A 17247-nucleotide genomic window follows, 5' to 3' on the forward strand; every position below is an offset into this window, starting at 1 on the left:
CTTTCGCAGCTATTCTGGCAATCTGCCGGCTATGTTGATCGTATTTTTGCTATTTGCGACGTATCTTAAGACTTAGTCCTTTTTATGATAGGTCTCACTGTTTTCTGATGAGGCCTAAGTGATTTGAATTAATCGTTTTACTTCATATCCAATGGCTATAATGACTTTGACACTAATTATTTTCATAAAATATTGATTTATTTTAGTTTGACTGTATTTTTGCTATGCACGGGGTCTTAGGACTTGGTCTTTTTTAGTGACAGGTCTCATCGTTTGCTAATGATGACTAAGTGATTTGAATTAATTGTTTTTCATTGCTAATGGTTGCTAATTTTTTTTAAAAAAAGGGTATTGAATTTTACCCGTGATCGCTGCGTTTCTTGTGGTCATAAGATTTAGACTCAATAACAACAGTTCTTATTCACCTTCTAATATGCCGTATCTCTGGTTGGTTTCAGTTTTATTGATTTAAATAGTATTGAATGACTTTAGTGAATTTTTGAATCTTGCCGCTTAATTTTTGTTGTCGTTTTCACCTAATGGAATTGAAAAAAGATGTTCTATGATATGTAAAGTTGTTTGGTGCGCTGAGGTTAAGGATTCACTGTCTAGTTTTCAAAAAGGTCTCAAAGAGGTTAATTTTTAAAAATATTCTGATTTTTGCCAAATTTCTGTGTTTTGGCTTTTTTTTGTCTCCTATTGATGTCCGCAAGATTGTCGCATGGTGTACAGGTTTTATGGACGCGCATTGTTGATAGCTGTATAAAGTATTGGTATTATGGATGATTTTTACAACACTTTGGAAACAATTTTTTAATTAGATTTTTTTTGTTTATTTTGGAGCATTTAGGGTCATGTGCTTTGATGAGTGTCAACGTTTGATGTCGAGGAAAACATTTCGATGTTCAGGTCATTTGTTATCTCATTTATATGGATTTTAATTCAGGAGATGTCCTGTTATGTTTTTTAATTGGTTCTTTTTTGTTGCGACCAATCACGAGACAAGAATTGAAAGTGCAAGTGCGACTTTCTTGGTGACTTCTATTATGCAGCTGATGACTACCATCTGTTACTCTCTGTGGGAGGAATTTTGGATCTATTCTGTCCCCCCCCCCCAATGTTTTTTATGACCCCCAGTTACAAATTATTTGTTGTTATATAGCACGTTACTATGTAAAAATAATGCTTGTGCGCCTGGGGGGGGGGGGGGGGGTCATAAAGCATTTATTCCCACTAAGCTGGGGGGGGGGGCAAAGCAGAATCGATCCGAATTTTTTGTCCATCGTTTGAAATTTTCTGAGCACACGACTTATCTCAAGAACCCGACTCTGTTCTCTTATTTAATCTAAATTGAAGATGTAAAGTCGAGATGAAGATAAATAACTAAGGCTGCATTCATTGAATGCAAACGATCAGAATATCGGTTTGTCTAGTTCGCAAATTAATCGCAGTAATCTTTTTCAACTAAGGCCTCAACATCCCGGGTTGAAGTTTCTTTGATTTCATACAAGGATCATATATGATTTCATACTGTGCATACTTGATTTCTTAGTACGATCCTTGTATGAAACCAAAAAAATCATATATGATCCTAGTACGAATACCAAGAACCATACATCTATTTTTTGAAAATCTTAAAACATTTATGTTTTTTTGTTTTTATTCGGTAGGGCATCACATATATGATACCCCGGCATCACATTGTGATCCGCCAAAGGACCCTAACGTACAATATCAATTGCAAGTTGGGCACAAAATAAAAGAGTAAGTCCAAACAAATAACAAAATTTTTGAAATACTCTGAAGCCAGTTTATACATATAAATGCTCATTTATAAAAACAATTAATCAAGAAAAAAATGCATATCACGTCATATTCGTTTTCTGAATACGTTTAAACCACAAAGTTATTCTTTTAGCGCACACAAAGAATCAAATGTGGATTGCAAATGCAATATAATAATTTAATAAGTCCTCTGACTACATTATACGAGAATTTGTGGCACCAGTCAATGTAATATGTGTCATATATGACCTTGTATGAAATCCAAGAAATTTTTTCAACTTCAATGGAAAATCAAAATTATACAGTTTTTAGTCTTTGAGTTTTTTTGTATGATCCTTGTATGATTTCTAGGAAATCATATATGGTCCTTGTATGACTACCAAGAATTCATACAAATCATATATGACCTAGTATGATTACTAAGAATCATATATGACCTAGTACGAAATCAAAGATAGTAGTATGATCGTTAACCCGGGATCATGTCGCGGCTATTTTCGATAATGTGGTGGCTATGTTTATCCTCTGAACGTGTATGACGTGCTTTGAGGCTTGTACTAGCCCTGTCGTGTTTATCCATCCTTGCTATTCCTAACTGATACCAAGATTCAATTACAAATAATCTTCAGAGATCTACAGGTTGTTTTCAATATTGATAAATTAATATTTGTGGTTGATCGTAACAATCGTACTTCTTCTAAGTACTTAATTTTCTGGTATTTAAAATCCTAGTAAGGCTTTTAGTGAAACGGCGAATCAATGCACTCTAATGCCATGCTTTCTATTTTGTCATTTTCAGTCAACTGTTCGCAAGATCTGTGTAAAACTGGGCGGCCACTTCAGGAAAGAGCTGACTGAGAAGACTACGCACCTAGTCATTAGGAAGGCTGATGTGGGAAAGGGAGAGAGGGTGGTCCAGAGAACTCAAAAGTACTTAGAGGCCATAGCCAGGGGTATCTGGATAGTAGAGTACGAATGTAAGTACCCATGCAATCGCCAACACTTCTTCTAATATGGCACTTACACAGTCTCATTGGGCTCATTACTATTGATTTGATCCAATCAAGAATCAAATGTCCATCACGGACAATATCAAATAAGTCTTGATTTTCGAAAATTTAAATAATCAACTCTTCGGTATTTCTTCATTTGGCAACTGGAGTTATATCGATCTCGATTATACGTTCTCGACTTGGGCAGATCTGTCAACTGAACAAGTAAAACTTGAAAGGTAGTAAAATCTGGCCCATAAAGTTGAAATAGAAACGAATGTCTGGAGAAGCCAAATATGCAATTGCGTAACAATGTTGCCATTTGGACATCCATGCTTTTCCGATTTAGTTGCATTTAATGTTTAAGGCCGCGAAATTACTATTGATTTGATCCAATCAAGAATCAAATGTCCATCACGGACAATATCAAATAAGTCTTGATTTTCGAAAATTTAAATAATCAACTCTTCGGTATTTCTTCATTTGGCAACTGGAGTTATATCGATCTCGATTATACGTTCTCGACTTGGGCAGATCTGTCAACTGAACAAGTAAAACTTGAAAGGTAGTAAAATCTGGCCCATAAAGTTGAAATAGAAACGAATGTCTGGAGAAGCCAAATATGCAATTGCGTAACAATGTTGCCATTTGGACATCCATGCTTTTCCGATTTAGTTGCATTTAATGTTTAAGGCCGCGAAATTAGAGCGAAGGCTGTATGGCGATATAATGTCTTTTAGCAATCAAAATTTCTTCCGATTTTGCTCATTTCCAAAGTAGGAGCAAATTTTCTGTCAGGTCATAAAGTAATTGATGAGAAACAAAATAACAGTTGTGAAAGTCAACTAGTCTCGCCTTTCTGAAATTCACAGCCAAATTTTTAGAAGTTGGGTTTTACAGATTTATCAAGAAGTAAGGTCATGGGGACAAATTTTTGTCGCTCAGTTGAAATATTTTATAAAAACGCGTTTCTGTGAAAACAAATATGGGTCACCTAGTCTGGGAGAAAAATGACAATATTTGCAAGATTAGCCGTAGATGAATGACTCAAAAGGAAGAATCAGGCGATAGTAAACTCCCAACCATTCTTCAGCGTTTTCCTGCACTATTATTTCCAAATTATTTTCATCAAATATTTCAAAACGCAGCAGTCGGCGATCAAACTATTTTCTTCTCATTAATAGCCGCCATAAGCCACTGAATGGCTATTATTTAAGCGCTCTCCTTTTTACAATACAAGAATTGGATTGTACTGGTGCCCTGTCCTCAAAACAAGATACAGGTAAAGCTCAGCGATCATCAAATTTCATTGGAATCCCTTAGCTAGTTTTAGTAGTCATTCAAGTGCTTAGCCTAATTGTTTTGCTAAACTTATTAAAGATTACTGGTCGCAATCAAACAGTGGGCATTCTTCAATTGGGTAGCCTCGTCTAAAAGGATTTTAGAGTCCCATGTATGAACCAGATGGCTTCTTGTTGTGGTCTTTTTGAAGAAACTTTTGAATGGGCGGACAATGACGTATTTGACCGTCAGTCGTCTCCCAATTCAGTGTGCAAATTATGTCTTGGTATCACCGATACTGTCAAGTTTGGAAAATGATTATTTGGAGCTGCAATAGGTGCATAACAAAAGCGGTTACTTTTTGATATTTATAGTGAAATGGGAAGAAAAACCATTCTTATGCAAGCATAGAAAAACCACCGAAGCGTGGCCTTTGTTCGTTAGTCAATTGTCAACGGAAACGACACTCGAAAATGTTATTGATTGGTGCGACAACAATGGTGCCTTACCTAATATCAAAAATGCGAAGTTTTCATTAAGTTTTCGTGGATAGTAATTCAACCAAAATAGATGAGTTCTTGCCTATCAATTTTTAATGTGGAAAGGAATTTTTTAAATTAGGAGGCAAGAGTTTGGCTGAAAGAGCAGCTAGAGCTACCTTCAGCTAAAATCTCATGACCAAAGCTAATCCATCCAAAGCCGATCCTTTTCATTTGCAGATGTGTTTATCGAAAAATTAGTACCTTGATTGATTTACAGGAAGACGATATTCTGGTTATTACTGAGATATGTCTTAAAGTGGATGACGATGTGTTCTTGTTGCACCAAATCTGCAATTAAACAGGGTCACAAAATTTTTGTTTGAGGTTTTTAAACCGAAAACACGCCACAGATGGTGGAGTTTCCATCTTTTTCAAACATTTCTTCTCAACAGAGTTTCTTTATGCTTGCCTTATGCATACTATGAATTACGTTTACTGAGGTTGTTATTTCAAAATTACTTTCCTTGTTGCTGCTCTTTGTAGACCACCAAAGGGAAATTTGAAAGATGTACTTGAAGTTTTAATTGATGATGTTCTCTCTGGTTCCCTTGATGAGACCATTGTTATATTAGGTGACTTCGATGTACATGTTAATGATGACACTGTGTCTTCAGATAAAATTTTGGAAGAAGTTTCATTTCAATTTGATATAGGACAAATTGTCCTTACCAACACACAAGAAGGGCAATATTCTGGATCTCTGATCAGTAACACGTCGGCCATTTTGAAATATGTCGATTTTGTTGAAGAAACACCTAGCGACCATTTTTTCATTGCTTTTTTACTTGAATCATTAGTTTTCAGCAACAAGAGAAAGCTGAAAATTTTAGACTCTATGCCAGATTTTCATGGAAATTGCAGCTATGGATTTTGCCCTGATATAAAGCTTAAACAATGATATTATTGATCCTGAATTGAAGTCAGAATTTTTATTAGATTTACTGAGCCATTTTTTTGTGAACATGCTCTCACAGGCTGCAAATATTTAATGAATATAGGTTTTATGATGGTCATTTAAGTGAGCTAAAGCGTATCGAACGAAAAGCTGAACAAGCCTATCGAAAACATTAGATTTTAACAAACCTATTAATATCGTGAAAAACTAGTTGGTTCTAAGCTGTTCTTTGCTTCAAAAAAAGGTCAGTTTTTTTAAAGTTTTTGGGATTGAAATCATGAAAGTGCCTTCAAGCACACTGCCTTGAAAGATTCACTTGGGAGAATTAATATTGAAATTCTGCCACAAACTACAAAGTGCGAACATGAACTTACCGAAGTTTTCAATGCTTTCTTTCTTGACAAAGTAGATGAACTAAGGGCCGAGACCATGCTTATTTTAACTGGTCTAAAGAACCTCCTGAAGAGGTAACTCAAAACTATGAAAGAGTACTGATGTTCAACTTCATGAAAAAAAGCAATTAATGATGTCATTGAGTGCCAATTAAGTTTCTGAGTCTACCTCTCCAGTTAATTGCTCTAAAACAGAATATCACAAACTATTGTGTAAGAATTGAGTTCTTCCCAGCTTGCTGCATCACTAGGTTATATTTCCATACATAAGAAAGTAAAACTAAACCCAAATAAATTATATTTTTACTGACCTGTCACGAATATTACTTTTCTTGCTAAATTTATGGAGCGCATGATAGTTGTTCAACTAACTGGTCATTTTGAATATTAGCAACTAATCGACCCGCCTCAATCAGCTTATCGAAAATACCATTCCACGGAGACGGTATTGACAGGAAACGCTCAATGTTATTTCACTGCATTTTGACAATGGACAACAAGTCCTATTTTTGGTTGCTGGACTTTTCTGCTGCTTTTGATACTGTCCGTACTTATTACATGAAACTTAAACGAAGTATGCAAAGTTAAGTCACTGTATAGCTCAGTTAATTAGTTTCTACTGAACTGACCGCAAACAATGTGTACTGATAAACGGTAAAAGATCATTACATGGCACGCTAATAACGGGTATACCCAAGGGATAGCTCTTTGCACCGATTTTTTTTCTTACTCCATTATCACTAGTTATGTGGAAGACATCTTCGAAGCATCAAGTTTTTGCTGATGATACATACCACTCTCTATATTCATGTTAACGAAAGCAGTTTTCACGGGGTTTCCATAATAATTGACGTGCAACTGATTTTTGAATAGTTTTAAAGATTTGGTTGATCTTTAAATGCCAGTAAGACAAAAATATGCCTTTTTAAAAGTTTTCAACATATGGTAAATTTCAACACTTATCACATATGTTTATCAACGACAGAGTTCTGCGATTCTATTGAAACGTTTGAAGCTACTATAGGTCGTTTTGTTAGACTAGATTCGCAAATTAATCTAGTTGGTAAATCCTGTTACTTCCAACTACACAAACTGTACAGTTTCTCTCATTATATGTCTCAGGAAAATAAGAAAACATAGTTCTTCTATTGAGGACGCTCATCTTATCAAGGCTCGATTATTGCATTTGTCTCTGTATTTCCCTAAACAAAAGGACGATATATAAATTACTAGGATTGCAAAATGCTGCTTGTCGATTCATTTAAGGTCTCTGCAGGCGTTGCATCATCCTTGTTTCTACATGATCTACATTGTGTTCCTATTTCATATAGGATTCGTTCTAAAGTTTTATGCTATGCACATTGTGTTATTTACGAACCTTTCTCTTTGCCTTTGTATATAAGATCCTTATTTGAATTAAACAAGAGTGCTCGTCTTATCAATTTAATTATTCCAAAAGTCAGAACAAATTTTGGAAAACGCAGCCTGAAATTTTTTGGAGCACAACTTTGGAATTCTCCGCCCCAAAATTGAAATCTATTGAAAAGCATGAGACATTGAGATCTAAGTTAAAGATTTTTTTTTTCATTATTTATTATATTCAGGTACTCTTTTTAGTTTGAATTATTAACTCAGTCTACCTTGTATCGAGGGAGAATTGTTGCCGAAAAAGTTAAGCTCAGCAAAACTATTCTAATCTTCGCAAAAGGCGATTCTTTATACCTGAATGCTATGGTCCTCGAAGAAAGATTATAAAGAAAAAAATATATGAACCTTGTCATAATAATATTTTGGACTCTTCAGTTTTTGGTATCTTTGTGGACAGAACCATTACAATCTCTTTTCCGGGTGGTCAAATCACCATCATGTCTTCTGCGGAAGTTATATGTGGTACAATCCGAAAAAGCTGGCAAAAGTTATGGGAGGAACAATTAGCTTGTTTGATTGTTATGGCCAAATTATGCACCCTATACAGGTTAGAGACGAAATGCGTGAATTACTTATGTTTTATTTTGAATGTGGTTATGTTGCTTTGATGGGATTAATTAGCCGAGAGGGAGAGTACGAGGCGATAAGTCATTTGAATAGGTTCTACCGACAGTTGGCCAAAGAACTTGGCATCAATTTTTTCAGAAGGAAAAAGTTTTGACATAGAGCTCATCTCATCTGACGGGTTGCACCCTTCTCCGAACGGAGTCCGAGAACTGGCCGAGAACGACTCTTTGAAGAATTTCTAAGTGCGCCATTTTGTTTAAATAATTGTTTTAAACCACTTGTTCTTGAGCGTGTATTTACCCAAGCTCATTTCAGAGCTCGCTGTCTTCCTTTAATCACTTTCGGGCTCATCGTAGATCCGGCGAATTTTGTTACTTGTGATGCTTCAATATACCGAGTTCATATTAGAGCCGGCGTCTTTTTTCTTTTATCTTACTGGGAGCAATGTTCTGGTGAACGATTTAGTAACGATATCAAGGAACAAATTATTCAGATGTACAGCTATTTCAACTGCAGCTTTGAACTCACTTCTGATTACCAGAAAAAACTGTTTAAAACCAGATGATGATGATGATGTTGATGATGATGATGATGATGATGATGATGATGATGATGATGATGATGATGATGATGATGATGATGATGATGATGATGATGATGATGATGATGATGATGATGATGATGATGATGATGATGATGATGATGATGATGATGATGATGATGATGATGATGATGATGATGATGATGATGATGATGATGATGATGATGATGATGATGATGATGATGATGATGATGATGATGATGATGATGATGATGATGATGATGATGATGATGATGATGATGATGATGATGATGATGATGATGATGATGATGATGATGATGATGATGATGATGATGATGATGATGATGATGATGATGATGATGATGATGATGATGATGATGATGATGATGATGATGATGATGATGATGATGATGATGATGATGGTGGTGATGGTGATGATGATGATGATGATGATGATGATGATGATGGTGATGGTGATGGTGATGGTGATGGTGATGGTGATGGTGATGGTGATGGTGATGGTGATGGTGATGGTGATGGTGATGGTGATGGTGATGGTGATGGTGATGGTGATGGTGATGGTGATGGTGATGGTGATGGTGATGGTGATGGTGATGGTGATGGTGATGGTGATGGTGATGGTGATGGTGATGGTGATGGTGATGGTGATGGTGATGGTGATGATGATGATGATGATGATGATGATGATGATGATGATGATGATGATGATGATGATGATGATGATGATGATGATGATGATGATGATGATGATGATGATGATGATACTGTTGTAGACGCTGGGAGGGCCTTAACTCAAGGTGAAAAAGTTGTTCTAAGGATATTTGAGCCCAAAATGGTGCAATTTTACGTTTTTTGTTTTTGTTTGCTCAGTCTTGAATTGGCATTTCTCAAAGCTGATAAAGGTGTTTTTAAAGATAAATTTGTTTTTTGGCCACTTTATGAGCTATTTGTTTTGGTACACGCAGAAGGATGGCAAAGGAATGTTATTCAACATTTTAATCTCACCAGTTTTAGCATTTTTTTGGTGAAAATTTTATCAAGTTCTTTGAAAATTTTTTTTTGTTTGAGGTTTTCGAAGCCCAGTGACGAGGAATCCTCCTACTGGATTTGATAGTAGGTTACTTTTTGTGTCAATGGAATGGTTTTAAAAATATAGTGGCACAAACTTTTGATTTTTTTGATGAAATTGGAAATTTTATGAAAAGTTTCATCATTTTCTTAATTTATCGATCTATATGAGCCAGTGAAACTGTTTTTTGCATGAATCAGAGATAGGGTTACTGGATATTCTCTGCAGACAATGACTTCGTTCTTAAGGTATTTGATTAAAATTTGCAATCGTTCTCCATTTTTACGAATTTTTTTGTTTTTTTCTGAGTTTAACAGTCTTTACGGGCAATTGAAAATCTTTTAATTCTTGCAGATGGGTTACTTGACAGTTTCTGGGAACAAAAAATGGTTTTGATTTTTTAATTGTGACATTTAGAAATTTTTATATTTTGCAGTTTCCAGTATTTTTAAAGCATGTCATATTTCTCAACTTTTTGTCTTCTGTGGCCAATAATACCCTTTCAAGAACTGTGGGTGTGTTAATGGGTATTTTTAGGTGGATAAAATTTAGCCTTCAGGGTGAAAGCTTCCAGAGTGTTTTAGCAATGATAATCTTTTTGTTTAGGTTGTTGGATTTTAGTTTTCAAACTGCGAGATTGTTCGTCTTTTTTGCTGGTATTGTTCAACAGATCTGCTGGTCAGGTCCATTAGATCAAATTGTTTCATCCAATTCTGTGGATTGTTTTTCCGAGCTTATGTTTTTTATATTGTGTTTACCTTTTGATTACATTCTTCGTTTTGCATAAGTCACGATTTTCATGCTTGACTCGTGACCTACCTCACTCACTGTTTTTAACTGAATGGATTTTTAATTCCCTCAGGCATTGAATCACGCAAAATAGTTAATACGGTCAAAAAAAAGCAAAATCACAAGAAGCGGAATAAATAGAGAAATCCATGTCATTAAGTCAGAGCATTAGGTTATCAAACTTCATCAGAGCCATTGCTAGCTGACATTATTATTGAGCTTAATAGCTTTCAGTTTGGAAGCTAAATTAAGTATAGTTTTAGAATCTAACTGTAACTACACATCGAATCAGAACATTTTTTAAAATTTGGAAAGTCCATTAACATTTATCTCGTCTTTTTTCTTTCTCTGTTTCAATCTCGATGTGCGTCAAACTCGTCAACGTCGGTTATTTGGTTAATGTGGAGCAAGAAATTGGTGGTCACCATATTTTTATAGATATTACCAAATAGAGCTTAATAAGAGATGTGTCACAGCTTGACAAAGCAATATTAAAGTAAGAAATGTTTGATGCTTCTGTCATGTTATTCCTAAATCAGTATTCAAAAATTTTCAAGTTGTTACTGTTTTCAAGGAGAAAATGCAGTTCCTACTCTTCACAGTAATACATCCAGTGAGACAATAAAAGCCGTGGAAAAGAGACAATAAGAAATTAAGGCAACATTAGTGAAACTGAACTGCCCTCTTATATTAGAACATTTATATGTATATAAAGATCAGCATGGAAAATAACCGACAGATAGTGCGTTTAAATCTAATTTTAATGTACATGAGCGAAAGTGAATTTTGCATAATATTTGGCGTAATGTTTTGATATTTTTAAGTGCCTCTTGTTGTACTTTATCGTGATGCGAGTGTGACTGTACATGTATGTGTATGTCCTTTATAGGGATAGAGGAGTGTGCTCATCTTGGGAAGAGGGCAAAAGAGGAGGACTATGAGATCCTGGGAGACGTCGTGTGTGGAATAGAGCACAGAGGACCAGCCAGGGCGAGAACCAGAGCAGAGAATGTAAGGAAAATAGACAGCTATTAAGAAAACACCCTTAACTGTCTGTTTTTATGCTGAATGAAACTGTTAAGTGTTGCCGTCACATACAATGGTCCATTCGTTTACTCAACAACTAGGGCGACCGCTCGAATTGTGTTATGTAGTACCTGCGATGCTCTCGCTGAGATTGTGATCTCAGCGATGCCATGACAAGCCATAAAGTTTTTCATGTCATGAAATGTTTATAATCAGAAATAACAATGTAAAGGTAGAAGTAAAGGAGATGAAATAAAGGTATACAAAACTGCTGTGAACAAACTTTTAAAAGCGTGATTTTTCTGTTATCTTTGCACGACATTGATTTTGTTGCTAGGGTGGCACTCCGATGCTCTCCAAGTGTGCAGTACACTGTCCAGCTGAGTTCATGGACATGGGAGTGGAGGTGATTGAGAGGTTGGTGAAGAGTGCAGGAGGCACCTGGGTCAGCAGTCGGCAACATTTCAAACAACAGGTCCATTTTCACATTTAAGTATTTTATCTTAACATTACCAAAGTATCGTTAACTAGGCTTTCACCAAAGTATCGTTATTAATAGCCGCCCTCATCTTCTCAGCCGGCTATTATAGCGCTCCTATTTTTTTTACAATTCAAAAAATTTGAATTGTATTGGGGCGCTGTCTTTTTTACGACTCGAAGAGGAGTATTGGAGAAGTCCTTTTTGTTAATCAATTTTATTGGAGTGATTTTTGAAGCGGGAAATGAAACGCGTGAAAAAATTTGGAGTGATTTTGGCGTTGAACAAAATTGAAGAGCGGAGCGAAAAGAGAGTGGTTTTTGTTCATACCGCTCTTTTTGAGAGAGCGAGAAATTGATGTGTGAAAAAATTTTCTCTAAGCGAGCGAAATTTTTTTGTTCACGTGCGGCATTTTAAAGCATTTTTTTCAATTATTTTTTCAGTTAAGAGGTTTGGTTATGATTTTGTTTTTAATTGCTCTCAAACGAAGTTTGTAGCAATTATATTAGTCCTGTTGGTCTTTTTTATGCGATTTTTTGCTTAACCGATTTTTCGTCTGACGCTTTTGACTTTTCGTCCTCAAAAACGGGATAAACAGGTAGCGCCCAGCGGGCATTAAGTGCTCTTAGAGCCTTTCAGCTCTGTTTCACAGCTCAAACTTTTTGGAGACTCTCAAACGACCGCTCACCGGTCGTTTGAGAGCAATTCGCACGACGTTAGTCGGTTATGTTAATTTCAGGCTGGTTTCGATAGTGGTTTTACGGTTTCTGGAAATTTATATGAAATTTATAATAATTCGGAGGTTTTTAATGCATTTTGCTGATTTTCGGGCTAATTTTTGCGCTTTTTTGACGATTATTTTATTTACTGGCTCAAATGGGTATTGAAGAAACGCCTTCTACTTTAGAATTTTTATGTTAACAATGGTTACAGTTTTGTGGGTAAGAACTTTTTTTTTGTTGAGAAATATGACAAAAAAATGGCGAAAATTGGAACTATTTTTCTTAATTTTTTGCAGTTTTTCGTTTTTTTTTCTGTTTTTGGCTAAGTTTTTTTGCCTCTTATGACTTGCCTATTGTTTTGCGAGTATCTGGATATCATATTGATTGAAGGGAATTTTTCTTTGGATTTATATGTTTTTGAAATATTAAAAAAATTAGAAACTTATTCCAGTTTTTCAGTGAAAGTTGTTTTTTAAGAGCTTTTTTTCTTAATTTTAGCCTAATGTATTATTTCAAAATTCACATAAGTGGTTTTTTTAAGTACTAGTTGTTTTAATGAAGTTATTTTGGCAGAGATAGTTTTTTCGGGATCTCAATTTATAACAATATTTGATTAGATTTTTTATCATATTTTAACAGATTTGATCTTATTGTTTTTACATTTGTTTCATGATAATCATAAATTAATGAAGGCACGTTTTGTTTGATGAGTAGTTGAATGGCGTTTAAATGGTTTTTCACTTCGAGTCGTTTCCGGAATTCTTCCGGCTATGTTTTTTTTTAAGATCTGTTCACACATTTTCATGATTTTCGAAGTCAAATTGGAGTAGTGATTTTGGTCAAAATTTAAAGTCGAGTGCGGAAATGGTGTTTGAACAAAAATTCGGTTTCTCAGTAGGGGTTTTTTGTTCATATGCGGCGATTTCACTCTGATTTTTACTGTTTTTTTCGATTTTTTGGATCGGATTTTTTTTCTAAATTGTTTTCGCAATCGATTCACAGCTCATTCTAGGGCTAGTTTTTTGTTTGATTTAAATTTTCTTTTCTCGCTAGTGATTTTTTTGTTCACATGCGGCATTTTGACATTGTTTTTTTCTTATTTTTTGATCTGATTTTTTTAAGATGGTTTTCTCAATTCACTCATAGTCCATTCTAAGTCTAGTTTTTCTGTTTAGTCAATGAGAATTCTTTGAATTGTACGTCAGGACTTGTCCTGCTATGTTTTTTTTACTTCGTCGAATAAAAAAAATGTTTCGCTTTACCTCATTTTGCCGCTTTTTCAACGTTTTGCGTGATATCTTTTTGACTTCTCTAGGCTAGTTTCTCTCTTCTCTCATTCTGCTAAAAGTGATTTTGAACATCAGTTGCTCAGGAAAGCAATTCAAAATGAACAGAATCAGTATAAAAAATTGAAGTCAGAAGTAGAAACGGGATAAACCCATAAAGCCCAATTTTAGATGCCCGCTATTTTAAGGTCGTTCCTATAAGTCTTAGTTACCATCTATAACGCTTATTGGTATTGATAGTAGCCCCTGTAGCCTCTCTCTAAGAAACAGAAGTACGTTTTGTTCACCTAGGAACTGCCATCAAAATAAATCGGACTTAAAAAATGTTTTTGTACAAAAATCTTTTTTTTTTTCAATATCTATTCTTTCAATACCAATCATGCTTATTGGAATCAACGGCGGCTATTTTCCGGCAATCTGCCGGGTATGTTAAATAAGTTTTTTAATTGCTCCCGAACGAAGTTTGAAGCAATTATTATAAACGTGTCTTGTTTAGTGCAATAAATTTCATTGACCGTTTTTGCCACGCTTTTATTCAATTTTGAGTGATCTCAATTGCTCTCACTCCTAAATGAAGTTCGTTTCTAAAATAAAGGTGTAATTAAGATAGGAAAAGTCTAAGGAGCTGAGAGCCGAGTGATTAATGCTTCGGTCGCGTACTCCGGCGTTAGGGGTTTCGGAACCCACTCGGATGGGATCCTTAAAGAAAATTTATCTAGGCTACCACACTTGAATTAAATTGCCCCTCCAGTCGTTTGTTCGAGAGCAATTTGCCCTACCTTAATCGGTTTAAGTTTGTATGATTGGTTTATGATACATATTATATGATTGTCTGTTTAATCACGTCGATAGAGGCGGTGGAAGGAATATGTTTTAGAGAAATTTTAGCCAGTGCTTTTGTGCTCATGCCAGTGCTTTTGTGCTCATGTCCTGCACCTTTGTGTTTTTACCGTTTTTTAAAGTTTTTTTGACAGGATGTTTTTCTAAATGTTTTCCCCAATTCCTTACAATTCCATTCGTGGGCTAGTTATTGTAGAGTCAAAAAAGTTCTTTCAATTGTAGTTCAGAACTTGTCCTACAATGCTTTTAAATTTGATTGTTTTGTTGTTTAATAGCCGCCGTCAGCCTCTGAACGGCTATTATTTATGCGCTCTCCTTTTTACAATTCAAAGAAATTGAATTGTATTGAGGCGCTGTCTTTTTTTTGAAGATCTTAACACATTTTCATGATTTTCGAAGTCAAATTGGAGTAGTGATTTTGGTCACGCCGAAACAGGAAGTGGAGCTGAAAAGCGAGTGGTTTTGCGGCGTGAATTTGTTTAGCTCTAAATTTCTTAGCTCTAAAGTACAGTGAGAAACCGGTGTTTGAACAAGAAATTGAATTTTTTGTTTCAAATGGTTCTCTCAGTCCATTCATAGGTTATTCTAGGCCTAGTTTTTTGTTTGGACCAAATTTCTCTTTCTCGCTAGTGTTTTTTGTTCTCGCTAGCGGCATTTTGACATTGATTTTCTGTTTTTTTTTGTTTACGATTTTTTAGAAATGGTTTTTTCAATTTACTCATAGTCCGTTCTAGGTCGAGTTTTTTGTTTAGTCAAATATATTTTTTGAATTGTGCCTCAGGATTTTGAATTGCCGTCTTGCTATGTTTTTTAATTCGCTTTACCTTTTGATCGCGTTTTTCGTTTTGCATAAGTGACACGCATAACTTTCACGCTTGACTTCTGACATACCTCTCTAACAGTTTCAACTGAATGGATTTCAAATTCTGTCACCGATTGATTCACGTAATGTAGTGAATACGGTCAAAAGAGCAAGATCAAAAGAAACCAGATAAAAATACAAAGTTCGGTCATTAGGTCATAGTGCGTTAGGTTATCAACGTTCATTAGAGCTATTGCTAAATGACATTATTAAGCTTGATGCCTTTCAGTTTAGAAGCTGAATTAAGTATGGATTTTTCCTTCTGTTTCAATCACGATATGCGTCCAGCGCTTCAACGGCGGCTATTTTGCCCGCTATGTATTGGGTTGATGTTTTTTTCAGATCTGTTTGCACATTTTAATGGTACGTGAAGTGAATTGAATTGATGATTTTGGTCACACGAAACGCGAAGTGGAATAAAAAAGCGAGTGGGTTTTGCGGCCCTGTACAATAATTTAAAAGCGCAGTGAGAAAACGGCGTTTGAACAAAAGTTTGATTTCTCAATCGTGTTTAATAGCCGCCCTGATCTTCTCAGCCGGCTATTATAGCGCTCCTATTTTTTTACAATTCAAAGAATTTGAATTGTATTGGGGCGCTGTCTGTTCACACATTTTCATGATTTTTGAAGTCAAATTGGAGTAATGATTTTGGTCACGCCGAAACAGGAAGTGGAGCGAAAAAGCGAGTGGTTTCGCGGCGTCAATTTTTTTAGCTCTAAATTTTAAGTAGAGTGAGAAAACGGCGTTTGAACAAAAATTTGCTTTCTCGCTAGTGTTTTTTTGTTCACATTTGGCAATTTCACTTGGATTTTTACTGTTTTTTCGATTTTTTGGACAGATTTTTTTCCAAATGGTTTTCCCAATCCTTTCATAGTCCGTTCTAGGTCTAGTTTTCTGTTTATTCAATGAAAGTTCTTTGAATTGTACGTCAGGACTTGTCCTGATATTTTTTTTTACTTCTTCGAACAAAAAGTTTCGCTTTACCTCATTTTGCCGTTTTTTCAACATTTTGCGTGAAATTTTTTTGACTTCTCTAGGCTTGTTTCTCTCTTCTCTCATTCTGCTTAAAGTGATTTTGAACATCAGTTGCTCAGGAAAGCAATTCAATGTAAACAGAGTCAGTATAAAAAATTGAAGTCAGAAATAGAAACGGGATGAACCCATAAAGCCCAATTTTAGACGTCGTTCCTATAAGTCTTAGTTACCATCTCTATTTTTATTGGTATTGATAGTAGCGCCTGTAGCCTCTCTCTAAGAAATAGAAGCATGCTGAACTACGAAATGCCATCAAAATAAATCGGACTTAAAAATGTTTTAATACAAAAATCAAATTTTGTTGATATTTTCTTTTGTTTCAATCCCAATAGAGTTATGGGAATCAACTGCGGCTATTTTCCGGCAATCTACCGGGAATGTTTTAATAATGAAATTTGTACACCAATGAATTAAGTAACTGAATGAGTAAGTTCGTTGTGTATTTCAGCGACGCAACAGAATTCGCCAACTTTCTCGTCATCGAAAGGCTCAGCTACCGATCAGGCAGCCGATGTCGCCGTTTATGTCGCCGTCTTTTTTTTCTTCTATTCTTCTAATCCCAATTATGCTTATTGGAATCAACGGTGGCTGTTTTCCGGCAATGTGCCGGTTTTTGTTTTTTTTTTGTTCACATGCGGTAATTGACTTTTATTTTCACTGTTAGGATTTTGGATA

At 35.3% G+C, this 17247-nt stretch overlaps 1 protein-coding gene across 2 annotated transcripts in view; it reads left to right on the forward strand.

Moving 5' to 3' along the window:
* LOC142339521 (uncharacterized) overlaps positions 1-17247 on the forward strand; it is a 462116-nt gene that overhangs the window by 441484 nt on the left and 3385 nt on the right. For both annotated transcript variants that reach the window (XM_075389617.1, XM_075389618.1), the window contains 3 exons: positions 2585-2762; positions 11213-11334; positions 11687-11824. In XM_075389617.1, the coding sequence (XP_075245732.1) occupies positions 2585-2762; positions 11213-11334; positions 11687-11824 (438 nt within the window). The remainder of the gene's footprint in view (positions 1-2584; positions 2763-11212; positions 11335-11686; positions 11825-17247) is intronic.

Source organism: Convolutriloba macropyga, chromosome 5, assembly GCF_964194025.1.
Source record: "Convolutriloba macropyga chromosome 5, txConMacr16.3, whole genome shotgun sequence".
Taxonomy (NCBI): Eukaryota; Metazoa; Xenacoelomorpha; order Acoela; family Convolutidae; genus Convolutriloba; species Convolutriloba macropyga.